Source organism: Onychostruthus taczanowskii, unplaced genomic scaffold, assembly GCF_017590055.1.
Source record: "Onychostruthus taczanowskii isolate IOZ18803 unplaced genomic scaffold, ASM1759005v1 scaffold251, whole genome shotgun sequence".
NCBI lineage: Eukaryota > Metazoa > Chordata > Aves > Passeriformes > Passeridae > Onychostruthus > Onychostruthus taczanowskii.
Window position 1 is genome coordinate 103,201 of NW_024499808.1, and position 24,539 is coordinate 127,739.

Here is a 24,539-nt window from a genome sequence, read left to right on the forward strand (position 1 = left end):
TACGGGGTGGGACAGGGGCAGCTGGCAGGGGACGCAGGGTACGGGGTGGGGGCCGGCTCGGGGGCACCGATGGAGATGCTGGGGGCACCCAGGCACAGAAGGGGGGTCAGGACGGGGGTCAGGATGGGGGTGCGCCCCTGACCCTTCTGGCCCCCCAGGTCTGTGCCCAGACTGGGAGAAGTGGGACCCCAACAAGCCGGTGCAGAACGCTCGGGAGGCCATGCAGCAGGCAGACGACTGGCTGGGAGTCCCGCAGGTACGGGCATGGTGGGGGCGTGGGGGGCACTGTGGGTCTCCCAGGAGCATGGGGGGGCACTGGCACTCGCCCAGGTACGGTGCAGGGCAGGAACGGGACTGGGGGGGCACTGGGAGAGGATGCTGGGGGTGCTAGGGCGTGTCTGGGGGTGTCCTTGGGGATCCACAGGGGCCCTGGGGCATTTGGGGTACCCCATGGCACCTGTGGGTGTGGTAGAGCTGTGGGTGTGGGGGTTTCCCAGCGTGGCAAGGAGGGTCCAATGGGTGTTGGGGTCTCAGGAGAGTCAGGCAGGTGTCAGGGACCTCTCCTGGTAGTGGGGTGTGTGGTGGGGGGATCCCCAGCAGGGTCTGACAGGTGTTGGGCTTCCCCGGCAGGTGATCGCCCCCGAGGAGATCGTGGACCCCAACGTGGACGAGCACTCTGTCATGACGTACCTGTCGCAGTTCCCCAAGGCCAAGCTCCGGCCGGGGGCCCCCGTGCGCCCCCGTCTCCCCGAGCCCGGCCGCGCGCGCGCCTACGGGCCCGGTACGGGGCCGGGGCTCGGGGGGCGTGGGGCAGCTGGCTCCCAGCACGGCGGGGAGCGACGGGAGGGAGGCTCGGGGGGGCACCAGGGGCTGGCACAGCTGGGACATGGGACACAAAAGGGGCACGGAGCCCACGCAGGGGGAGCTCAGGGGCACACGGGGACTGGCACAGGGGGCACACGGGGAGGGTAGCGGGTGGGGGCCACGGGGGGCTTTGGAGCCCAGCACAAGGGAGTACCTGGGGACTACGGCTGTCAGGGCATGAGAGCAAACCATGGACCCCCCCAAGCCCAGGGACTCCTCTCCAGTCCTGGGGTGTCACTGTGCCCAGGGACACCTGAGGGAAACCCCAGGGTCCCCACTGCCCACCCAGGGCTCCCCAAGAGTCCCCCTATGAGCAAGGACCCCTCAAAGTCCTATCAGGCTCAGCTGCCCATACTCAGGAGACCACCATTGACACTCTGGACCCCCCTGCTACCACCAAGGACAACCTGGGGGCCCAAAGTTCCGGGGGTTTTGGGGCTGGGGCTCCCCCTGACTCCCCCCACCCTGCAGGCATCGAGCCCCAGGGGAATGTGGTGCTGCGCCCTGCCCAGTTCACAGTGGAGACCCTCGAGGCGGGCGTGGGCGAGGTCCTGGTCTACGTTGAGGACCCCGAGGGACACACTGAGGAGGTACAGGGGGCCCTGGCCTCCCCTCTGGGGCATCCTCCAGTCTCCCTCTCTGGGAGGCCCCCCACCAGTGCCCCAGCTCTGTGTCACCCCCTTCCCCTGATTTTGGGGTCTCTTCCCACCGCAGGCCAAGGTGGTCCCCAACAATGACAAGAAGCGAACGTACAGCGTCACCTACGTCCCCAAGGTTGGGGGGCTGCACAAGGTGAGCCCCTTGGTGGCCCCCCCAAGGCAACCCTTCTGTGATATCTCCTTGCTACCCTCCCTGCAACACCCCCTGCAATACCCCCATAACACCTCCCTGTGATGTCCCCGTGACACCCCCACCCCGTGACACCGCCACCCCATGACAGCCCCACCCCGTGACACCGCCACATCTCAGAGTGGTGGCTGCCCCTCCCATGCCTCCCCCCCACGGGGAATGGGGACACCTGGCACAGTGGGGTTTGGGGGTCCCTAAGGATCTCTGGGGACTCCCCTTGGGGTCCCTGGGGATGGCACTGGGTGTCCCTGGGGTGTGTCAGGTGCTGTCTCCAGGGGGATCCATGGGGGTGGTCCCTGTGGTGTGGTGCAGCCATGGGGGCCGTGGTCCCCTGACACCCTCGATGTCCCCGTGCCCTGCAGGTGACAGTGCTGTTCGCGGGGCAGAACATCGACGGGAGCCCCTTTGGGGTGAATGTGGGCATGGCCCTGGGCGACGCCAGCAAGGTCACGGCACGCGGCCCCGGCCTGGAGCCCGTGGGCAATGTGGCCAACAAGGCCACCTACTTCGACATCTACACTGCAGGTGGGGGCACCGGGGGGCTGGGGGTCTCTGGGGACATGCCTTGATGGTGACATGGCCATGGCATGACCCAGAGGCTTTGAGGACATGTCCTTGTGGTGGTGTGGCTGACGTGACTTGCTGGCACTGTCCGTGTCCTCATGATGACATGGGGTGGCCTGGTGGCTCTGGGGATGTGTCCTTGGAGTGGCAGGGCCATGGCATGGCCATGGCATGATCTCATGGTGGCTTGGGAACACCTCCTTCTCATTCCAGGGCCACAGCATGGCCATGTGGCTCTGGGGACGTGTCCTCAAGGTGGCCTTGATGTAGCATGACCTGGTGGCTCTGGGGCCACGCCTTCGTGGTGACATGGCCGTGGGGTGGACTTATGGTGGCAGGGCCATGGCATGGCAAGTGGCACCAGGACTGTGTCCTTTTTGTGCCATGGCCATGGGTGGTCTGGTGGCCGTGGGGCCATGGCAGGGTGACAGGGCCATGGCATGGCAGGGTGACTCTGGGGACACGTCCTCTTGGTGGCCTGGCCATGGGACTGAGCGCATGTCCTGGTGATGACAGGGGCTGGCTCGGGCGATGTGGGGGTGGTGATCACGGACCCCCAGGGCCGGCGGGACACCGTGGAGGTGATGCTGGAGGACAAGGGGGACAACGTGTTCCGCTGCACCTACCGGCCCGTCCTCGAAGGGCCACACACCATCTGTGTCACCTACGCTGGCGCCCAGGTGCCCAGGAGCCCCTTCACTGTCAACGTGGCTGAAGGTGAGGCTCCCTCCTGGGTCCCCACGTGGCTCCATAACATTTGTGGTCACTGTAGCTAATGACACCTATCAGCAGCCCCATGCCACCCAGCTGTGACCACGGTGGCCCCAAGGCACCCAGTGGTGACCGTGGTGGTCCATGACACCAGTAAGTGACCACGGGTGAGCCCATGGTCCCCTCACACTCCCCAGCGTGTTTCTCTGGCACCCCTGTCCCCAGGGTGTCCCCAGGGGTTGGTTCCTTGTGCCCCTGAGGGCAACATGGCACTCCCATGTGCCCAGGCCATCCCCAAGGCATCCCCGTGGCCGCTCCCAGCCCTGGGACACCCCCCTTCCTGTCCCTGGGGGTTCCCCAGGGTCCCCCAGTGCCTGGTGGGCGCTAATGGGAGTTTGCAGCCTGCACCCCCTCGGCGGTCCGGGCCACGGGCAGGGGGCTGCAGCCACGGGGGGTCCGAGTGCAGGACGTGGCCGACTTCAAGGTTCTGACACGGGGCGCGGGCAGTGGGGACCTGCGGGTGACACTGCGGGGACCAGGTACGTGTCACTGTGTGGGAGCATGGCGGGCCGGCAGGCTGGGGGGCACCACGGGGTTGGCCACTGGAAGGATGTGGGGAGGGTCCCGCTGGAGGGGCCCATGGGATGGGTGTATGGGTGGGGGTCCCCCATGGAGGGATGGGTACAGATGGGGGACCCATGGGGGTCCAGGGTTGGGGGACAGCGTGGGGGCGGCCACGGGGAGGTGGGTGCATGGGCGGGGGTCCCTGAGGTTGTCCATGGAGGTTGGATGGCTGGGAGCACCATGGGAGGTGCATGGCGGGGGTGCCCCTGGGTGGGTGCCCCATGTGACCCCCTCCACAGGGGGCACGGAGGAGCCGGTGACGGTGCGGGACGTCGGTGACGGCGTCTACGAGTGCGAGTACGTGCCGCGGGTGCCCGGCACCTACCAGGTGTCCATCACCTGGGGCGGCTACGCCATCCCCCGCAGGTCAGTGCCAGGCAAAGGGGTCCCGGCAGGGGGAAGGGACGGGGGTGGGCTTGTGCGGAATGGGGGGCGGGGGGTGGATGTGCAAGCCCCGCCCCTCACTGCCCCTCCACCCTCCCCAGCCCATCTGAGATGCAGGTGTCCCCCTGGGGGGGGTGGTTTTGGGGAATGTGGGGGGTATGTGTGGGGTACAAGACCTCCCTCACACCTGCCCGAGCCAATCTGAGGTGCATGTGTTCCCCCAGGGGTGGGAGATATTTGGGGGGACTGGGGGGTACAGGTGTGTGCAGGTGTAGTGTAACCCCCTCCCTCCCATTCCCCCCAGCCCATTTGGGGTGCAGGTGTGTGAGGGGGTGGGGGTGTACAGTGTGTTACAGCCCCCTCACACCTGCCTGTCCCCCCCAGCCCGTTTGAGGTGCAGGTGTCCCCCCAGCCGGGGGCACAGAAGGTCCGGGCCTGGGGGCCGGGGCTCGAGGGCGGGGTCGTGGGGCGCCCCGCAGACTTCGTGGTCGAGGCCGTCGGCACTGAAGTGGGGACCCTTGGTGAGCAGGGGGCGACATGGAGGTGGGGGGCACTGTGGTGGGGACCCTGGGTGAGCCCTGAAGGGGGGGACATGGGGACAGGGTCAGGGGCACCATGGTGGGGACAGGGCTGGGGGTCGTGTGGTGGGAAGAGGGTGGGGAGCTACGTGGTGGGGACAAGGGGTGTGAGAGGGTGACACCCTGCTGGGGACATGTGGACAGAATGGGGGGCACCATGGGGCAACGTGGCACTGTGGGGGGTGTCAGTGTGGTGAGGACTAGGGCACGGAGTGTGTGAAAACCCACTGGGGACATGGGGACAGCTGGAGGATGGGCACCATAGGGGTGTCCCCCACTGCTGTGGTGACACAGGCATGCAGAGGTGGTGACATGGGGCAGGTTGGGGGTGGCCCCAGAGGGACAGGTGGTGCCACACTGGGGGGATGGTCACACAGAGAGGGGACAATGGTCTGGGGGTCCCCACTGGGGGGACGTGAGGACATGTTAGGTGTCACCCTGCTGGAGGCACGGGCACAGAGGGGGGACGAGGACGAGGTCTGGTGGTCGTGGCACAGGCACAGGGTAACGGTGGCTGCGGTGCCCGCAGGGTTCTCCATCGAGGGCCCGTCCCAGGCGCGCATCGAGTGTGATGACAAGGGCGATGGCTCCTGCGACGTGCGCTACTGGCCCACGGAGCCAGGGCTCTACGCTGTGCACGTGGTCTGTGACGACGAGGACATCCGGGACAGCCCCTTCATGGCTGACATTCGCCCCGCTCCCCCCGACTCCTGGCCCGACAAGGTGCTGCGACCCGTGGCAACCCGCAGATCCTGTTGTGCCTTTGTGCTCCTGCCGTGCCCCCTTGCGTCCCGTTACGCCTCACCTGTGGGTGCTGGGCGTGCCAGCCCCCCATTGCATCCTTCCAACCCAACCTGTCCACAGGTGAAGGCCTTTGGGCCAGGCCTGGAGCCCACTGGCTGCATCGTGGATCGCCCGGCTGAGTTCACCATTGATGCCCGCGGTGCCGGCAAGGGGCCCCTCAAGCTCTATGCACAGGTGGGAGCTGTCGGGGCTGTTGGGTGCTGCTGGGTGCTGTTGAGTGACATTGGGTGGTGCTGAGCACCTTTCAGTACTGTTGAACACTGCTGGGTTCCATTTAGTGTTGTTGGGCACCATTGGGTGCCCTAGAGCACTGTTGGGTGCCGTTGGGCATCCTTGGGTGCCATTGGCCAGCGCTGAGTGCCATTGGGCACCCTTGGGTGCCATTGGCCAATGCTGAGTGCCATTGGGCTCCCTCACCTCCCCCCTGCTGCTCACAGGACGCCGAGGGCTTCCCCATTGACATCAAGGTGAAGGACAACGGTGACGGCACCTTCCACTGTGTCTACGTCCCCACCAAGGCCATGAAGCACACAGTCATTGTCGCCTGGGGGGGCGTCAACACCCCCAACAGCCCCTTCCGTGTGGGTGTCATGGGGGCCCAGGCGTGCTGGGGTGGCTGTGGGGGTCCTTTGAGGTGTAGGGAGGGGGTGCTAGTCTTGGAGGGTGTTAAGGTGTCAGATGTGGGGCATGGGAGTCCCCTGGGGATGGGGGTCAGGGTGGAGCTGGGCATCCATGGGTTGATGTGGAGGAAATGGGGGTCCCATGGGGTGCTGGGTGTGGGGATGGAGGTCCCAGACCCATAGAGTGCTGGGGTAGGGCTGGGGGTCCCATGAAGTGCTGGGGATGAGAGTCTATGGAATGGCTGGATAGAGGCAGGGTGCCAGTGGTGGGGTTGGAGGTCCCAGTCCCATGGGGTGCCAGGGAAAGAGAAGTCTGTGTCCCTGCCCCATGAGTCACTGTGGGCCCACAGGTGAGCGTGGGGGAGGGCAGCCACCCCAGCAGGGTGAAGGTGCACGGGCCAGGTGTGGAGAAGACGGGGCTGAAGGCCAACGAACCCACCTACTTCACCGTGGACTGCAGCGAGGCTGGACAGGGTGGGTGCAATGGTGGGGGGCACCCTGGGAACTCCTCTGTGGGCATAAGGCTTGTGTCCCTGGGCAAGCATCCCTGGTCCTACACCCCTGCTTCTGGACCCTTACCCCCAGTCCTGCTCCATCATTCCTGGATCAAGGGTCCTTCATTCTGGGCCTATCAGTTCTGGTCCTGGTCCTGCATCCCTGATCCTGGTCCATTGTCCCCACTCCTGGTCCAGGATTCCTGGGCCTGCATCCCTGTTCCTGCACCTGCATCCCTGGTCCATTATCTCTGATCTTGGTCCATCAGTCCTGCTCCGGTCCATCACCTCCATTCTTGATCCAGCCCCCTGCCCCATCTGCCCGGTTCCACTCCTTGGTGTCCCCCTGGGGAGTGGGGGACACTGACCCGGGCTCCCCCACAGGTGACGTCAGCATTGGCATCAAGTGCGCCCCAGGAGTGGTGGGGCCGCTGGAGGCTGACATCGACTTTGACATCATTAAGAATGACAATGACACCTTCACGGTCAAGTACACGGCGCCGGGCGCGGGGCTCTACACCATCATGGTGCTCTTTGCCAACCAGGTCAGGGTTCTGGGACTGCCCCACATCCCCGAGGGTCTGTCCTGCACTCTGTGGGTGCCCCCAGGGGCCAGCTGAGGCTGGGGCTTTGACGCCGTGGTGCCCCCGTGTCACTGTGCCCTGGTCTTGGTCCCCAGGAGATCCCTTCCAGCCCCTTCCGCATCAAGGTGGACCCATCCCACGACGCCACCAAGGTCAAAGCTGAGGGACCTGGGCTCAGCCGAACGGGTGAGGAGCCAGTGGGGTGGGGTGGGCTGGGGGACATGGGGTGGGGGTGGTGGGTGCTGTGAGTGCCATGGGAACATCCCACGGTGGCTGACACTGGGGGGCCGGGGTGGAGGTGGGGACCCCCACCCACTTGTGGGTGCTGTGGGTCCCGTGGGTGCTGTGGGTCCTGCAGTGACTTGATGATGTGGTGCAGGGGTGGAGGTGGGGACCCCCACCCACTTCCGCGTGCAGACGCGGGGGGCGGGGAAGGCCCCCCTGGACGTGCGGTTCGTGGGCTCGGGGCCCGGCCCAGCTGTTGCCGACTTCGAGGTCATCGACAATCACGACTACTCCTACACTGTCAAGTACACCCCGCTGCAGCAGGTGCGTGCTGGGGGCACCTGGACCCATGGGAACATCCCACGGAGGCACCTCAGCCAGTCCGGGCACCCCAACCCTCAGGGTCACCCCGTGGGGGAATGCCCAACATAGAGGGGCTCCCCGGCCCGTGGGGTACCCAAGAGGGGCCCCCTCACTTACATCCCATCCCCTGGGCTCCCCCAGAGAGACCCACCCATGCAGCCCAGTGTATAGGGGCACCCCATGAGCACCCCCTCTCCATAGGCACCCCCAGCTCCTGGGCAACCCACCCCTATGAACAACCCCCTATCACCATGGACACCCCACCTCTGTGGGCAGCCCTTGGGGCAGCTGCAGCCCCACATGTGTGCCTGTCAACCCAGGGCACCCCCAGGTCCTCAGATTCCCATGTCCCTGGGAATTTACCCTCCCCAGCAGCCATGGGTGACCCCCAGCCCCCCTCAGCCTTGTGGCTGTGTGTCCCCTGGCACCCCCTCGGAGTCCCCCAGCACCATCCCGTGGGTGTCTGCCCTCTGCCCCATGTGCTGTGTGGGGGTCCCCTGGCAGCACCCTGAAGTGGAGTTGTTCCTGCAGGGCCCCCTGTCCGTGGTGGTCACCTATGGGGGGGACCCCATCCCCAAGAGCCCCTTCCCTGTCACTGTGGCCCCCCCCCTGCAGCTGGGCAAGGTCAAGGTGCAGGGGCTCAACAGCAGTAAGTGACAGCTCTGGGGGAATGGTGGGGGGACACTGAGGGTGGGGAGCACCCTGCATGTGGTGTGGAGTGGGGGGCGGGCCCTGGAAGGGACACTTGAGCATTGGGGGCACCCTGGGGAAAGAGACCTTGGAGGGGACACCTGGGTGACAGGATCAGTCTGGGGGGGAACTCTGAATGGGAGGGCACTCTGGGGGAGGGCACTCTTGAGTGTGGGGTTCAGCATGGGGTGAGGGCACATGAGGGCATGGACACTGCATGTAGGGGTACCTGGGTGGGGGATACACACCCTGGTTATGGGGTGCAGCTTGGGGGCCCCAAGGGTGGGTTGGGGGGCAGCCTAGCAGGAGAGGTTTGGGACCGCCTGTGCGTGGGACCAACCAGGATATGGGGGACAGATATGGGTGGGGGCATGGGGGGCCACACACCCTGTGGGGAAACAATACCCTGGATGTGGGGGACACCCTTGGGTGGAGGTGACACACCCTGGGACAGACACACACGCTCTGCCCTGGATCTGGGGGACACACCTGGGTAAGGGGTTCTTCCATAGGTCTGGGGGCACCTCAGGGTGTGGGGTGCCCCTCTGACCACCCACTCCCCTGCAGAGGCAGAAGTGGGGCAGGTGCAGGAGTTCCAGGTGGAGGCCCAGGGTGCCGGAGGCCAGGGGCAACTGGAGGTGAAGGTGACGGGCCCCTCGCGGCGCCCCGTGCCCTGCACAGTGGGGCCTGCACCCCCTGGGGGTCCCCACCCCGTCACCTTCACACCCTCCGAGGAGGGGCCCCACCGTGTCGAGGTCACCTACGATGGGCACCCGGTTCCAGGCAGCCCCTTCCCTGTGGAGGCTCTGCTGCCCCCTGACCCCTCCAAGGTGAGCGTGGCACACGCGTGTGCAACAGGGATGTGTGTGTCCCAGCCCCTGTGTGTCCCTCTGCCCCCCTGACCCCCACGTGCCACTCATGAGCCCCAAATGTGCCTATACCCCTCCTGCATGTCCCCCTGAGCCCCACGTGTTCCTGTGCGAGCAGGTGGTGGCCTCGGGGCTGGGGCTGCAGGGCAGTCGCATGGGGGTCCAGTGACCCCCCACCTGACCCTGTGTCCCCCTTGTCCCCTACGTGTCCCTCTGTCCCCTTGACCCCTACCTGTCCCCGTGTCCCTCTTGACCTCCACCTGTCCCTGTGTTCCCCCTGACCCCCATGTGTCCCTGTGCCTGCAGGTGGTGGCCTCGGGGCCGGGGCTGAAGGGCGGCCGTGTTGGGGTCCCAGCACCCTTCTCCATTGCCACGCAGGGCGCGGGCAGTGGGGGGCTGGGGCTGACAGTGGAGGGGCCCTGCGAGGCCAAGATCGAGTGCCAGGACAACGGGGACGGCTCCTGCGCCGTGTCCTACCTGCCCACGGCGCCCGGAGAGTACCACATCAACATCCTCTTTGCTGGGCGCCACATCCCGGGCAGCCCCTTCACGGCCGCGGTCACGGCGCCCTTCGACCCGGCCAAAGTGACGGCCTCGGGGCCGGGGCTGGAGCGCGGCCGCGCGGGCGAGGCGGCTGTGTTCTCCGTGGACTGCTCACAGGCCGGCGAGGCCGAGCTCACCATCGAGATCCGCTCCGAGGCCGGCGTCAAGGCCGAGGTGCTGGTGCAGAACAACCGCGACGGCACCTACGCCATCACCTACACTCCAGCCTGTGCCGGCGCCTACACCATCACCATCAACTACGGCGGCCTCCCGGTGCCCAACTGCCCCGTGCGCGTCACTGTCGACCCCGCCGTGGACACCAGCAGCGTCAAGGTCTACGGCAAAGGCGTGGAGCCCCGAGGTGAGGCAGCAGGGGCCGCTCACCGTGGCACCCCCTTCCCTTGGGCGGGGATCTCCCCCTCCCCAGGGCATCCCATCTCTGTGGGCATCTCTTCCTCCTGGGTAGCCCCCTGGACACCACCAGAGGCACCTCCCCTCTAGGAGCATCCCCATGGGCACCCCATCCCCGTGGCTGTCCCCTCTCTGTGGACATTCCTGCTCACAGGCATTCCAACCCCATGGGCATCCTGTCCCCGTGGGCACCCCATGGACAGCTCTTCTCATTTGGGGGATTTCTGGGCACCCTATGGTCATCCCTCTGTGGGTACCTGCCCCTTGCATGGACAGCCCATGGCTATGGACACTCCCATGGTCACCAGCATCTCCTCCCCATGGGCATCCCCTCTAATGGGGGCTGTCCTGGACACCCCACAGGCATCTCTCCTCCCCCTGTCCCCCTTGCCACCACCACTACTCAGGGGTCCCTGTGGTTTTCCCCTCATTCCTGGGGGGACGTTCTGGGGGTGCAGGGAGTGTGGGGTGGGACCCCAAGGGTGTGCCAGTTCCCCCTTGAAGCCCCTGTGTGTTCCGAGGGGGCCATGGGCTCTCAGAGGGTGCTGTAAGGGACCCTCAGGTGAGCTCTGGGCCCCCTTGACCGCCCCGTACCCCTCAGGGGTGCTGCGGGAGGTGGGCACTGAGTTCACGGTGGATGCACGCGCACTGGCCCCCACCGGGGGACCCCACATCCGGGCACGGGTGCTGAACCCCTCGGGGACCCCCATCGACACCTTCGTCACTGACCTCGGCGATGGCACCTACCGCGTGGAGTACACACCCTTCGAGGAGGGTGAGGGACCCCCACAACCCCCTGGGAGCCCCAACACCCCCAGAGACCCCCAGGCCCTCTTGGAGAACACAGACATCCCCAGGCGACTCCCAAACCCCTAGGGGCTCCCAACCCCCTGGGAACCTCCAGGGACCATGATCTCCCCCAGGGACTCTGCTCCTACACCAGACTCCAACTTCCCCCCAGGACCCCAAGTCCTGGCCAGGCATCCTCCACTCCTCATGAGGGACCTTCAGAGAGGGACCTTCCCCTACCATGTCCAAGTGGGGACCCCCTTCAATTCCTGCTGGATCCCCAGAACCAGGAACACCCAAGACCCCTGAGACACCCCCAAATCCCAACCAGGGACTCCCAGCCTCCCCCAAAAACCTCATCCAGGGATCCCCAAAACCCCCAAGGCCTTTCAAACCCCACTGAGGGACCCCCAAAATCCCCTGAGAATCCCCTCCCCAGAGACCCCTGGTGCCCCCTCCATGGGCAGTGTGTGATGTGTCCCTGTCGCAGGGCTGCACCTGGTGGAGGTGACGTATGATGACGTGGCGGTCCCCAAGAGCCCGTTCCGTGTGGGGGTGGCCGAGGGCTGTGACCCCACACGCGTTCGGGCGCACGGCCCTGGCCTGGAGGGCGGCCTGGTGGGCACAGCCAACCACTTCACTGTGGAGACCAGGTGGGTACTGACCCCCGGCCTCAATCCAGCCCTGCTCCCCAGAGACCCCAGCCCCTGCCCTCCAAATCCCCTGCCCTAGCCGTATTCCACACCCACCCCTCGTGCTGTCCATGTGGGGGGGGTGTGGGGTGGCACGGCTCCCTGCTTCAGTGTGGAGACCAGGTGGGCACCAGCCCTGAGTCCCTCCATTCCCACACCCATGGATTCCTCCCCAGAGATGTCCCCTCCATCCCAAGCCACCATCTCCATCGCCTGTCGTGGAAGTGCCACCACTATCCTCTTGCACCTGTGCCCTTCATGTGCATGTCCCACCTCTATCCCATGTCACCAGCCTGCCACCTCCATCCTATGCCACCACTCTGGCATCTTTACATTCTGCCACAAAGGTCACACCCAACCTCTTGCATCCTCTACCACCTGTGTCCTTTTCCATGGATGTGCCACCTCCATCCCATGCCACCAAACAGGCATCTCCACCCCCTGCTATGAAAGTGCCATCTCCATCCATGTCACCAGGATATCGTCTCCCTCCCCTTGCCATGGAGGTGCCACCTCTGCCAGGGAGGTGGCACCTCCGTCTCCCCACCATGGCAGTTGTTCCCCCTGGCCGTGCCTGTGTCACCTCTCTGAGTGGTGGTGTGTCCCCAGGGGCGCGGGCACTGGCGGGCTGGGCCTGGCCATCGAGGGCCCCTCAGAGGCGAAGATGTCCTGCAAGGACAACAAGGACGGGAGCTGTGCAGTGGAGTATGTCCCCTTCACGCCTGGTGACTACGACGTCAACATCACCTTCGGCGGCCACCCCATCCCCGGTGCGGGCAGACACAGGGACAGGGGGTGGGGGGAGATGTCCTGGCTGTCATCTGTTGGTCACAGGGCTTCACTGTGGTGAAGCCACCCATGGTGGCCCCACAGCCAAGTTGTCCCCTGCCTGTGCTGTCCCCATGGCCATGGCTTTGGTAGCCCCATGGCCACACTGACCAATGGTCGTGTTGTCCTCGTGGCTCACGCTGACCCCATGGCCACACTGACCTTATGACACACTGGCCCCACAAACTGTCCATGCACATGATGGACATGCCAGCTCTATAGCCACGCTGTCCCTGTGCCCCTGTTGACCTCATGGCCATGTTGACCTTGTCCTCATGCTGATCCCATCCCCACACTGACCCCCTTCCCACACTGACCCCACACTCACATTGGCAGTGGCCACACTGCCCCTGTCCCCACCTGCCCCATGCTGACTCCCTCTCTCCATGCAGGGAGCCCATTCCGGGTGCGAGTGCGGGATGCTGTGGACGCCTCAAAGGTGACGTGCTCAGGGCCAGGGCTGGGTCCCAGTGTCCGTGCACGGCTGCCCCAGAGCTTCACCGTGGATGTCAGTGCCGCGGGACGTGCCGCCCTTGAGGTGACGCTGCTGGGGCCCACTGGTACGTGGGGACATGGGGGGCAGGGGGGGCCTGTGTCTCGTGGGGTGTGCTGACCTCTGGGTGTCCTGCCTCTGAAATGTCCTACTGCGCAGGATGTCCTGGCCCTTGGATCCCATGGTCCATGGAGAGTCGTGTCCCCTGGGGGTGTCCTGACTCCGGGGTTGTCTCGCACCATGGATGCCCTGTTCCACAGGGTGTGATGCCTCACGGTGCCCCCTGTTATACAGCGTGTCCTACCTGTGGACATCCTGCTCCATAGAGTGTCCTACCCCATAGGACATCCAGCCCCATGGATGCCCTTCTTCATAGGCTGTCCAACTCCATGGGGTGCCCTCCTCATGGATACTCAGATCCACCCAGGGAGGTTGTGCCCTACATGCCTCTATACCCCCCATGTCCTCCTGTCCCACACGTCTCCCTGCCTCACATGTCCCCACCCCAATGTCCCACTGCCCCACAGGGCTGCCGGAGCCAGTGGAGATCCGAGACAATGGTGATGGCACCCACAAGGTCACCTACACCCCAGCCACTGACGGGCCCTACACCGTGTCTGTCAAGTACGGGGGGCAGGAGGTGCCACGCAGGTGAGACCCCGCCTCGGGTGGGCACAGGGGGACAGGATCCCCACACAGCCTGGAGATCCCGGCACCCTCCTGACTCCCTGCTTTCCCCAGCCCCTTCAAGGTGACGGCGCTGCCCACCCATGATGCCAGCAAGGTGCGGGCGAGTGGCCCCGGCCTGAGTGCGGGAGGGATCCCTGCCAGCCTCCCTGTGGAATTCACCATTGACGCCCGCGACGCTGGCGAGGGACTGCTCACGGTGCAGATTCTGGTCAGTGTGTGAGGGGGAAACATGGGGGAGTGTGGGGGTTGTGGGGGGGCACACTGAGGGTGGGCTGCTCACAGTCCAGATCCTGGTCAATGCAGGGGGGAGTCATGGGGTGCTGAGCCCCACAGGGTGCCCTTTCCCTCACATCCCGGGGTGCTGAGCCCCACAGGGTGCCCTTTCCCTCACATTCCGGTGTGCTGAGCCCCACAGGGTGCCCTTTGCCTCACATCCCGGGGTGCTGAGCCCCACAGGGTGCCCCCAGCACAGGGCACTGATGGGGTTGCCTGCAGGACCCCGAGGGACAGCCCAAGAAGGCATCAATCCGGGACAACGGGGACGGCACCTACACAGTGTCCTACGTGCCCGACGTGCCGGGGCGCTACACCAGCACTGTCAAGTACGGGGGAGACGAGATCCCTGCATCGCCCTTCCGGGTCCTCGCCGTGCCTTCTGGCGATGCCAGCAAGTGCCTCGTCACAGGTGGGGCTGTCCCCCAGTGTCCTTATGCTGACCTATGCCATCCCCTTGCTGGCCTCTGGCATCCCCTTGCTGACCCACAGCATCCCCTCACTGCCCCACGATGTCCCCTCGCTGCCCCACCGCACCCCTCCCTGCCCCACAGCGTCCCTCCTGCCCCACAGCATCCCCTCCTGCCCCACAACATCCATATGCTGACCCACAGTGTCCCTCTGCTGCCCCACGGCACCCACCCCAGACACCCCTGCCTGACCCCCCACCCCCTATGGCTGCCCCCAGCACACCCACTGCCCCACTGCTGCCTCTCAGCACCCCTCCCACCACCCCAGACCTGCCCCACGGCGCAGTGGGGATGAGCGGGTGCCCCCAGGACAGGATGTGCCGGCCCCCCCGGAGCCCCCCGGCCCCCTCGGCACCCCCGGCCCCCCATCCAGCCCCCCAACGCCTTCTCACCGCTCTCCCTGGTCTTTCTTGCAGTATCCATTGGGGGCCATGGACTGGGTAAGTGGTGCCGGGGGGGCAGTTGGGGGGCTGGGAGGAGGCAGTTGGGGGATAGGTTTGGAGTCCCCCCATGGCCCTGACCCCACCCTCCCCTGCAGGTGCCTGCCTGGGCCCCACGATCCAGATCGGGGAGGAGACAGTGATCACGGTGGATGCAAAGGCAGCGGGACAGGGCAAGGTCACCTGCAAAGTGTCAACGCCTGATGGTGCTGAGCTGGACGTGGATGTGGTGGAAAACCACGATGGCACTTTTGACATCTTCTACACCGCACCTGAGCCTGGCAAATACGTCATCACCATCCGCTTTGGCGGGGAGCACGTCCCTAACAGCCCCTTCCATGTCATGGTGAGTGGGGCACTGTGGGGGGCACTGTGAGTCTGGGGGGGTTGTGATGAGCACCATGGGTCAGACTGTGGGAGACCGTGGTGTGGGCAACATAGAACTGGGACACCGTGGTGGGTGCCATGGGACAGAGGGCTGGGACTGTGATGGGCACCGTGGGGTCAGATGGTCATGGTGGGTGCTGTGGGGCAGACAGGTGGGGCCATGGGGTTGGGAAATAGTGGTGGATCCAAGAGGCAAAGAGTCAAGGGCACAACAGACAGCATGGGACAGATTTTGAACACCAGGGTGAAACCATGGTGGGGTTGGAACATTGTGGTAGGCACCAACAGACAGAGGACTGGGGCTATGGTTGACACCAAGGGACAGAGAGTTGAGTCAGTCAGAGAGGAGTTGCAAGAGCACAATGGGCACTGCAGGGTTGGGTGACCATGATGGGAGTTATGGAATTGGGGGACCATGGTGGGGCAGTGTTGGGACAATGGTGGCCATCATGGAGCTGAGAGAGTTGGGAGACCGTGGTGGGCACTGTGGGGCTGGATGACCATGGTGGGCACTGGGGGGCCAAGGTTGAGGTATTGGGAATGAGGATCATAGTGGACACCATGGGGCTCAGAGGTCATGAGGATCATCACAGGGCTGGGACCCCACCTTGGGCGTTCTCATGTCCCCTCTATGGCCACCCTTGGGCTGGTAGCCCACCATGAGGTTCTCACCCTCCCTCTCTGCCCCACGATCAGGCCACAGAGGAGCCCCCAGCCACCGCCGAGAACCTCCGGCCCTTTAACCTCGTCATTCCCTTCACGGTGCAGAAGGGTGAGATCACAGGTACAGCACAGGTTGTGGGGATGGGGGCCACCCTTCAGGCACCAGTCCCCCTCTTGTGCCCCTACTGACAAAATGCCCCCAGGTGAGGTGCGGATGCCGTCGGGGAAGACAGCGCGGCCCAGCATCACCGACAACAAGGATGGGACGGTGACAGTCCACTATGCCCCCTCCGAGAAGGGGCTGCACGAGATGGACATTCGCTATGATGGCAACCACATCCCCGGTGAGCCACTGGGGGACACTGGGAGCCGCTGGGGGGCACTGGGAGCCACTGGGGGGCACTGGGAACCACTGGGAGGTGGCTGAGGAAGGTTGATACAACCATGTTCTGTCTGGGCTCCTATGGGTCAGGCACGCACAGTGGTGTGGAATGTCCCTGTGGAATGTCTCTGGGAGGTCCATGGTTGGTCACCCTTGTGTTGGAGTGTCCCCATGTGTCTCTAACCATTGTCCCTTGTGTCCCCAGGGAGTCCTCTCCAGTTCTATGTGGATGCCATCAACCCACGCCACGTCAGTGCCTATGGGCCTGGGCTGAGCCATGGGATGGTCAACAAGCCATGCACATTCACCATTGTCACCAAGGATGCTGGAGAAGGTGAGTGATGGCCAAGGGGAGCTGGGAGGTCAGGGGGACGCCCCAGTGCCATCAGGAGGGACTGGAGACCCCTGTTGCCTCCTGACACTCCTTGTCTGGTGCCTTCTGACAATCCCTGTGCCTCCAAGGTGGGCTGTCACTCGCGGTCGAAGGTCCCTCCAAGGCGGAGATCACCTGCCAGGACAACAAGGACGGGACATGCACCGTGTCCTACCTGCCCACAGCCCCTGGCGACTACAGCATCATCGTGCGCTTTGATGACAAACACATCCCGGGCAGCCCCTTCACTGCCAAGATCACTGGTGAGACAGGCTGGGGGCTCAGTGCACAGCGGGTCTGGGGGAGTTCTGGGGGTTCTTGGGGGCTCCACGTGGCCATGGGGGCACCTGGTTGGCCACGGAGACATCTACGGAGTCATGGCCATGAGGGCACCTGTGAGGCTGTGGGGGCACTTGTATGATGACCATGGGGGCGCCTGTGGATCATGAAGACCATGACATGGTCATGGGGATACCCGTGGGGTAATGGGCACATTTGCCCCATGGCCATTGGGACAGCTGTGGTGTCTCTTGTGCATCCCTGGCCACCAGGATCCCCCCTCCCATGGCCTTGGGGATCCCGTGAAACCTTGGAGACCCCAACCCATGGCCATGGGGATGTCACAGAGCTTTGAGGACCCCATCACAAGGCCATGTAGACCTTGTGGGGACTCTATCCATGGCCTTGAGGCGGCTATTCACACATCTTTGGGCGACTCCTGATTCTGAGGACCCTCTCCATATGTCCATTGGGACCTTGTGGGGCTTTGGTAATATCATTCTGTCACCATTGGGATCCTATTCATCTTGTTGTCCACCTTGGGTTGATGTCCCTGCTGATGGCATCTCTGCAGGGGATGACTCCATGCGCACGTCCCAGCTCAACGTGGGCACCTCAACTGATGTGTCGCTGAAGATTGCAGAGACAGACCTGAGCCTGCTGGCAGCCACCATCCGCGCACCCTCGGGCAATGAGGAGCCATGCCTGCTCAAGCGGCTGCCCAACCGCCACATCGGTGTGCAGGGACACGGGGACACCATGGGGACACAGGGACATGCAGATGTGGGCACAGGAGAACTGGCACATGGGCACACGAGAGGAGGATGTGGGACCTGGGAACTTGTCGGGACAGGGAACAGCGGGGCTGTGGGGTCACAGGGATGGGTGGCCCTGTGGCATTGGGTCAGCAGGGGGTTGCTGGGCATAGTCAGGGGACTTGGATGGTGGCCAGGGGCTGATGGAGGTGGCCAGGGGCTGGTGGCGGTGGCTAGAGGATGGGGATGGTACATGGGTGGTGGCCAAGTCTGGTGGTGGTGTGTGACTGCTGTGTCCTCCCCAGGCATCTCATTCACACCCAAGGAGGTGGGCGAGCACGTGGTGAGTGTGCGGAAGAGTGGGCAGCATGTCACCAACAGCCCCTTCAAGATCCTGGTGGGACAGTCAGAGATTGGTGATGCTGGCCGGGTCAAGGTGTGGGGCCAGGGTCTTCTGGAGGGCCACACCTTTGAGGTGGCTGAGTTCATCGTGGACACACGCAGCGCTGGTGAGGACATGGTGGGGGGTGGCCACGGGGGAGAGGGTAGCCATGGCTAAGGGCAGGATGGGGTGATAACCATGACCATGAGTAGGTTGTGGCCACCCAAGGATGAGGTGGTGGCCATGGTTATTGCTGTGGTGTACTAAGGCCACATGTGACGGTGGCCAAAGCTACAGGAGGCCAGGAAGGGATGGTGGTGATGGTTATGGCCGAGGCAGGATGGTCCCTCTGGCTGGGGTTGGATGGTGGCTGTGGTGGTGATGTGGCCATAGCCAGGAGGATTTGAGGACCATGGCCATGCTACAGTTGTGGCCAGCACAGGATCAGGTGGTAGCTATGCTGTAACCTTCATCTAAATGGGATGGTGACCATGGTGGTGGCAAGTCCAATGCCCTGGTGAAAGGTGGCTAAGGCTATGTCATGGCTGTGGCCAACACAGGATGGGGTGGTGGCCGTGATTATGGGCATGGTATGACCATGGCCAGGATAGAGTGGTGGCCATGTGCATGGTGCAGCCAAGAGGGTGATGCTGTGGTGACCATGGCATGGCCATGGCCAGGATGGGGGTGATGACTGAGATTGGGTGGTGACCATGGACAGTTTGGGCTTGTGGCCTTGGAGTGACCATGACCAGGACAGGGACAGCCTCCACGGGACCCTTCTGATCATGTCCCCATGGCCACCCAGGTTACGGCGGGCTGGGCCTGTCCATTGAGGGCCCCAGCAAGGTGGACATTAACTGTGAGGACATGGAGGATGGCACCTGCAAAGTCACTTACTGCCCCACCGAGCCCGGCAACTACATCATCAACATCAAGTTTGCTGACAAACATGTCCCAGGTGGGGCTGGGGGAAACATGGGGGACAGAGGATTGTGGTGGGGAGGGGTTCTAGGACCCCCAGGGGGTAATGGGTCCCTGAGGTAACTGTGTCCCACAGGGAGCCCCTTCACGGTGAAGGTGACGGGTGAGGGGCGGATGAAGGAGAGCATCACACGCCGGCGGCAGGCGCCCTCCATCGCCACTGTTGGCAGCACCTGCGACCTCAACCTTAAGATCCCAGGTAGGGTTGGCCTTCCTCCTCCTTCTCCTCCTCCTTCTCCTCCTCCTCCTCCTCCTTCTTCTCCTCCTCCTCCCTCCTCCTCCTCCTACCCTCCCTCCTTCTCCTCCTTCTCCTCCTCTTTCTTCTCCTCTTCTCTTTCATCCTCCATCATCCTCCTCTCTTCCTCCTCTTCTTCTGCCTTCTCCATCCTACTCTTCTCACCCTCCCTCCTTCTCCTCCTTGTCCTCCTCTTTTCCTCCTCTTTTCCTCCTCTTCCTCTTTCTTCTCCTCTTCTCATCTTTCATCCTCCATCATCCTCCTCTCTTCCTCCTCTTCTTCTCCCTTCTCCATCCTAATCTTCTTCCTCCTCCTGCTTTGTGGGCCATGGGAATGGAGACACATCTCAGCCACTCCAGCTCTAATTTCTCCTTGCTTTCTCTTTCTCTCCCACCATGTGTCTGTGTCCATGTCTGTGTCCCTCTGTGTGCCTGCGTCCTTGCATCCCACTGTGCATGCCACCACGCACTGATACCTCCGTCCACATGTCTGTGTGTCCATTCACACCTATCCACCTGTCCATCTCTGGCTTCATCCCCCCTTGGCTCCACCCCTCCCTGCATTCTCAACTTCCAACGATGTGACCACTCACATCTCCACCCATCGTGATTCCATCATCCATGTATCCATCTTCGTCTCCATCCCTGCATGTCTCCACTCATCCATGTCTCCTCCCATCACTACATCCATCCCTCTGTCCGTTCATCCCCATGTCTGTCCATATCCTCCTGTGTCCCCATCACCCCTCTGTGCACCCTTCTGCTCCCCCTCCGTGCTCACATCCTGTGGTCCCCATGTGTCCCCGTGTCCGCACTGTCCCTGTGTCCCCGCGGGGTGTTCCCCAGGGAACTGGTTCCAGATGGTGTCGGCGCAGGAGCGGCTGACGCGCACCTTCACGCGCAGCAGCCACACGTACACACGCACGGAGCGCACTGAGATCAGCAAGACGCGCGGCGGTGAGACCACGCGCGAGGTGCACGTGGAGGAATCGACCCGCGTGGGCGGCGCCTTCCCCCGCGCCCCCCCGGAGCCCTTCGGGGCCTTCGGGGCCTTCGGGACCCGCGAGGGCATCGGCGCCTTCGCAGCCCCTGCGCGCGCACACGAGGGTGCGTCCTGCACCGGGCTTGTTCGGGGCGTGTGCATGGGGGACTGCACAAGAGCTGCGTGTGCGTGAGGAGCGAGTGTGCACCAGGGCTGGGTGTGCAGGGCACCGTGCTTGCACGAGGGGTGTGTGAGCGCAGGGAAGTGTGTTTGCATGAGAACTGGGTGCACCAGAGCGCCAGTGTGTGTTTGCACAGAGCTCTGCTTGCACAAGGGCTGGGTGCACGTGAGGCCCGGGGGTGTGTGCTTGCACAAGGGCTGGGCGTGCAGGGATGTGGGCTTGCATGAGAGCTGGGCACACTTGCCATGGGAGTGCCCTTGCACATGGCTGTGTGTGCTCACACAAGGGCCCACCTGCGTGTGCCCAGGACACACCTGGGACAGACTCCCTGGCACATGCGTGGGGGCTGTTGTGCTGATGGGGGTAGCCCTTCACACGGGGATGTGTGCAGAGGTGGGGGCAACTCTGGCTTTTTGCACAGGCAGGTTCACACCTGTGTGCTCAGCCCAGAGGGCTGTGGGTCCCCTCAGCATGGGTGTGCAGTCCCACAAGGGCGTGTGCATGTGTGTGCAGAAGTGTGTGTGAATGTGTGTGTGTGCACGCTGGCAAGTGCACGTGTCCTGTGCATGAGGGAGCACGCTGGTGGGGTGGGGTGCACCCAGTGGGGGGTGTACGTGGACTCTGGTGGGTGTTGGGACGTCAGGGCACACTGGTGGCAGGGTGGTGGGATGACAGTGACAAGAGTGCCCTGGTGGTGGGGTAGCAGGGCGTTAGTGTGCCAGGGAGCCCTTGAGATGATGGTGAGAAGGTGATGGGGCAATGGGGTGCCCCAGTGCCCTGGTATCAGAGTGACAGGATGTTGGGGTGACAGGATGACACAGTGCCCCGGTGACAGGATGCAGGGGTGCTGTGGTGCCAGGGTGATGGCTTGATGGGGTGACAGGATGCCATGGTGGCAGGATGACAGGGTGCCCCAGAGACAGGTGCTGAGGTGCCATAGTGACATGGTGCTATGGAAATGGGGTGCAGAGGGACTGGGGTGCAGGGGCACCCGGGTTACAGGATGATGGAGTGATGTGGTGACAGGATGACATTGTGCCATATAGTGCTGGGGTGCTGGGGTGCCACAGTGGCGCAGTGGTGGTGTGACAATGCGGTGATGCTGGGGTGCCCAGGTGCTGCAGGGTGGCATGGTGTGTGCCCGCAGCTGAGGCGCTGGCGCAGGAGCTGGGATGCCGTGGCGATAGGGAGCTGGGGTGCCGCTGGGGTGCCGGCGGTGTTGGGTGCCCAGGGTGACGTGGTGCGTGCCCGCAGGCGAGGCGTCAGCGCAGGAGCTGTCGGCGCAGGTGCTGAGCCCGTCGGGGCAGCGGCGCGAGGCCGAGGTGGTGCCGGGGGGCGCGGGGGTGTACAGCGTGCGCTTCGTGCCCCAGGAGACAGGCGCCCACACCGTCAGCGTCAAGTTCCGCGGGCAGCACGTGCCCGGGAGCCCCTTCCAGTTCACCGTGGGGCCCCTGGGCGAGGGCGGCGCCCACAAGGTGCGCGCGGGGGGCACCGGGCTGCAGCGCGCTGTGGCCGGCACGCCAGGTACGTGGGTCTGCCAGGTGTGGGGCATGCTGGGGGCCTGGGGGCTCTGGGGGTCATGGGTATGTGGCTATGCGGGGGCAATGAGGGATGGGTGCTCTTGGGGAGATGTGTGTGGGGTCTGGATGCTATTGGGGGTGTGGGTGGCAATGGGGGGGGGTAGGTGCTCTGTGTGTGTGGGGTGGTGGTGAAATTTGGGGGCTCCGGGTGCTGTGATGGGGGATTTGGGTACAGCTGGGTGTGGGGGCAATGGGGGGGTGTCATAGGTGCTCTGTGTTCTATGGGTGGGATGTGGGTTCATTTGTGGGGGTCTGGGTGCCATGGGGAGGTGGGTGCAGGTCTGTGCTGGGTGTCACCATCCTGGGGTGCCACTGAGGGCCAGGGTGACCCCGGTGACCCCCCCAGCTGAGTTCAGCATCTGGACGCGTGAGGCGGGCGCGGGGGGACTCTCCATTGCTGTCGAGGGGCCCAGCAAGGCCGAGATCTCCTTTGAGGACCGCAAGGACGGCTCCTGTGGCGTCTCCTACCTGGTGCAGGAGCCAGGTGAGGGGGGGCTGTACCCCAACACCCCCAACCACCCCATCCACCCTTAACATCCCCCAGGGTGCTCAGCCTGGGGCTGGGGCCACAGGTCTGTCATGTGAGGAGGAACCCACATGCAAATGTATCCCCAATTAATGGTGTGCCCATGGGAGGATGTCCCCAAATAAAGGTGTCTCTCTGCACAGGTGTCCCCAAGGGAGGGTGTCTTCATGAGTGGTGTCTCTGTGCATGGGTGTCCCCACATAACAGTGTTCCCAAGGGAAGGTGTCCCTGTGTGGGGGCTCCCTGCCTGACTGTCCCCTGTCCCCCAGGTGACTACGAGGTGTCCATCAAGTTCAACGAGGAGCACATCCCTGACAGCCCCTTCATTGTCCCTGTCGCCTCCCACTCCGATGATGCCCGACGCCTCACTGTCACCAGCCTGCAGGTACTGGGGACAGCCCCTGTGAAACCCTGGGGCACCCCTGGGCCCGCAGATGCCCTCTGGGTCCCCAGGTCACTCTTGGGCTGCTCTGAGCCCCTATTACTCTTGGGATGCCCACTGTATGTCACCTTTGGGTCTGCTGTGGCACCCTTGGACCCTCTGGGGCCACTTCTCTCTCCCTCTGTGCCAGCCTTGGGACCCCCTCTGGTGCCAGTCTCACATCCCTTGTGTCACATTGCACCCCTGTGTCACCCTTGGGCCCCATGGTTCCCCCTGCCCCACTGCCCCCCAGCCGTGTCCCCCCCATTCCCTGGGGTGAACCAGCTGGCATCATTCACGATGTCCCCCTGTCCCCCCTGTCCCTGATGCCACTGTGGTGTCCCCACAGGAGACAGTGGCAGTGAACCAGCCAGCGTCCTTCGCGGTGCAGCTGAACGGGGCGCGCGGCGTCATCGATGCCAAAGTGCACACACCAGCAGGGGTGGTGGAGGAGTGCTACGTGTCCGAGCTGGACAGTGGTGAGGGGACGCGGGGACACCGCGGGGACACCGGGTCTGCAGATGTGGGGTGCTGGGCACAGGGTGCAGGACACGGGGACATGTGATGTGGGGACATGGGGCTTGAGAGCATGGGGACAAGGGGTATGGGGACAGAGTGAGACACAGGGACACAGGACATGGTGACATGATGGCATCCTCCAGACTAGTACACACTGGGGTTCTTGTGTGGGGTGTGGAGACACAGGGATGTGGGGACACAGGACACAGGAGTATGGGGACGTGTCTGTGCCCCCCTGATATGGTTCCTGCTGTGCAAGAACAGGGGTGTGGGGACATGGGGACACAGGGTCATGGGGACACAGGGACGCGGTGACACGGTGACATGTCTGTGTCCCCCAGACCGGTATGCCCTGGGGTTCCTGCCGCGTGAGAACGGAGTCCACTCCATCGACCTGCGCTTCAACGGGCGCCACGTGCCCGGGAGCCCCTTCAACATCCGCGTGGGCGAGCAGAGCCAGGCCGGGGACCCCGGGCTCGTCACTGCCTTTGGGCCGGGCCTCGAGGGTGGCCGCACAGGTGACACTGCTGTGGAGACAGGGACAGGGCTGTGGGAGGGGGGTGGGGAGAGACACGGCCATGAAATGGTGATGGGGACAGAGCCACGATGGAGATGTGGCCATGATGTTGCCATGATGGGAACGTGGCCGTGGATGGTGACCACAATGGTGTCCTGGTGTCCTCCCCGTGATGACATCCCCATGTCCATGTCCCAGGGGTGCCCTCAGAGTTCCTGGTGAAGACAGCCAATGCAGGGGCAGGAGCACTGGCTGTCACCATTGATGGCCCTTCCAAAGTGGAGCTGGACTGTACTGAGGTCCCTGAGGGACACCGTGTCACCTACACCCCGATGGCCCCTGGCAACTACCTCATCTCCATCAAGTATGGTGGCCCCCACCACATCGTGGGGAGCCCTTTCAAGGCCAAGGTCACTGGTATGAACTGGGGGGACATGGGGGTGAGAGGGGCCATGGGTATTGGGAGGGACATGGGGGCAGGGAGGAACATGGAACTACTGGGGACACGGGAATTGAGTGGGA

The 24,539-nt window shown here is 64.1% G+C and overlaps 1 protein-coding gene across 2 annotated transcripts in view; it reads left to right on the forward strand.

The window, feature by feature from the left end:
• Positions 1 to 24,539, forward strand: part of FLNC (filamin C) — a 29,044-nt gene that overhangs the window by 3,366 nt on the left and 1,139 nt on the right. The window contains exons 3-45 of one of the 2 annotated variants that reach the window (XM_041407076.1): positions 159 to 256; positions 631 to 781; positions 1,336 to 1,454; positions 1,579 to 1,656; positions 2,076 to 2,238; positions 2,794 to 2,994; positions 3,390 to 3,527; positions 3,852 to 3,978; positions 4,381 to 4,517; positions 5,104 to 5,297; positions 5,439 to 5,552; positions 5,816 to 5,959; positions 6,349 to 6,472; positions 6,877 to 7,037; positions 7,172 to 7,262; positions 7,456 to 7,625; positions 8,196 to 8,313; positions 8,922 to 9,184; positions 9,530 to 10,127; positions 10,779 to 10,952; positions 11,457 to 11,619; positions 12,268 to 12,428; positions 12,879 to 13,046; positions 13,507 to 13,630; positions 13,721 to 13,877; positions 14,165 to 14,354; positions 14,829 to 14,852; positions 14,951 to 15,198; positions 15,936 to 16,023; positions 16,106 to 16,246; positions 16,490 to 16,618; positions 16,747 to 16,920; positions 17,511 to 17,672; positions 17,997 to 18,200; positions 18,882 to 19,034; positions 19,134 to 19,256; positions 20,138 to 20,398; positions 21,709 to 21,978; positions 22,381 to 22,518; positions 22,830 to 22,945; positions 23,331 to 23,460; positions 23,842 to 24,018; positions 24,216 to 24,434. In XM_041407076.1, coding sequence (XP_041263010.1) covers positions 159 to 256; positions 631 to 781; positions 1,336 to 1,454; positions 1,579 to 1,656; positions 2,076 to 2,238; positions 2,794 to 2,994; positions 3,390 to 3,527; positions 3,852 to 3,978; positions 4,381 to 4,517; positions 5,104 to 5,297; positions 5,439 to 5,552; positions 5,816 to 5,959; positions 6,349 to 6,472; positions 6,877 to 7,037; positions 7,172 to 7,262; positions 7,456 to 7,625; positions 8,196 to 8,313; positions 8,922 to 9,184; positions 9,530 to 10,127; positions 10,779 to 10,952; positions 11,457 to 11,619; positions 12,268 to 12,428; positions 12,879 to 13,046; positions 13,507 to 13,630; positions 13,721 to 13,877; positions 14,165 to 14,354; positions 14,829 to 14,852; positions 14,951 to 15,198; positions 15,936 to 16,023; positions 16,106 to 16,246; positions 16,490 to 16,618; positions 16,747 to 16,920; positions 17,511 to 17,672; positions 17,997 to 18,200; positions 18,882 to 19,034; positions 19,134 to 19,256; positions 20,138 to 20,398; positions 21,709 to 21,978; positions 22,381 to 22,518; positions 22,830 to 22,945; positions 23,331 to 23,460; positions 23,842 to 24,018; positions 24,216 to 24,434 — 7,083 coding nt within the window. The remainder of the gene's footprint in view (positions 1 to 158; positions 257 to 630; positions 782 to 1,335; positions 1,455 to 1,578; positions 1,657 to 2,075; positions 2,239 to 2,793; positions 2,995 to 3,389; positions 3,528 to 3,851; positions 3,979 to 4,380; positions 4,518 to 5,103; positions 5,298 to 5,438; positions 5,553 to 5,815; positions 5,960 to 6,348; positions 6,473 to 6,876; positions 7,038 to 7,171; positions 7,263 to 7,455; positions 7,626 to 8,195; positions 8,314 to 8,921; positions 9,185 to 9,529; positions 10,128 to 10,778; positions 10,953 to 11,456; positions 11,620 to 12,267; positions 12,429 to 12,878; positions 13,047 to 13,506; positions 13,631 to 13,720; positions 13,878 to 14,164; positions 14,355 to 14,828; positions 14,853 to 14,950; positions 15,199 to 15,935; positions 16,024 to 16,105; positions 16,247 to 16,489; positions 16,619 to 16,746; positions 16,921 to 17,510; positions 17,673 to 17,996; positions 18,201 to 18,881; positions 19,035 to 19,133; positions 19,257 to 20,137; positions 20,399 to 21,708; positions 21,979 to 22,380; positions 22,519 to 22,829; positions 22,946 to 23,330; positions 23,461 to 23,841; positions 24,019 to 24,215; positions 24,435 to 24,539) is intronic. The other variant, XM_041407077.1, reaches the window with a different exon arrangement.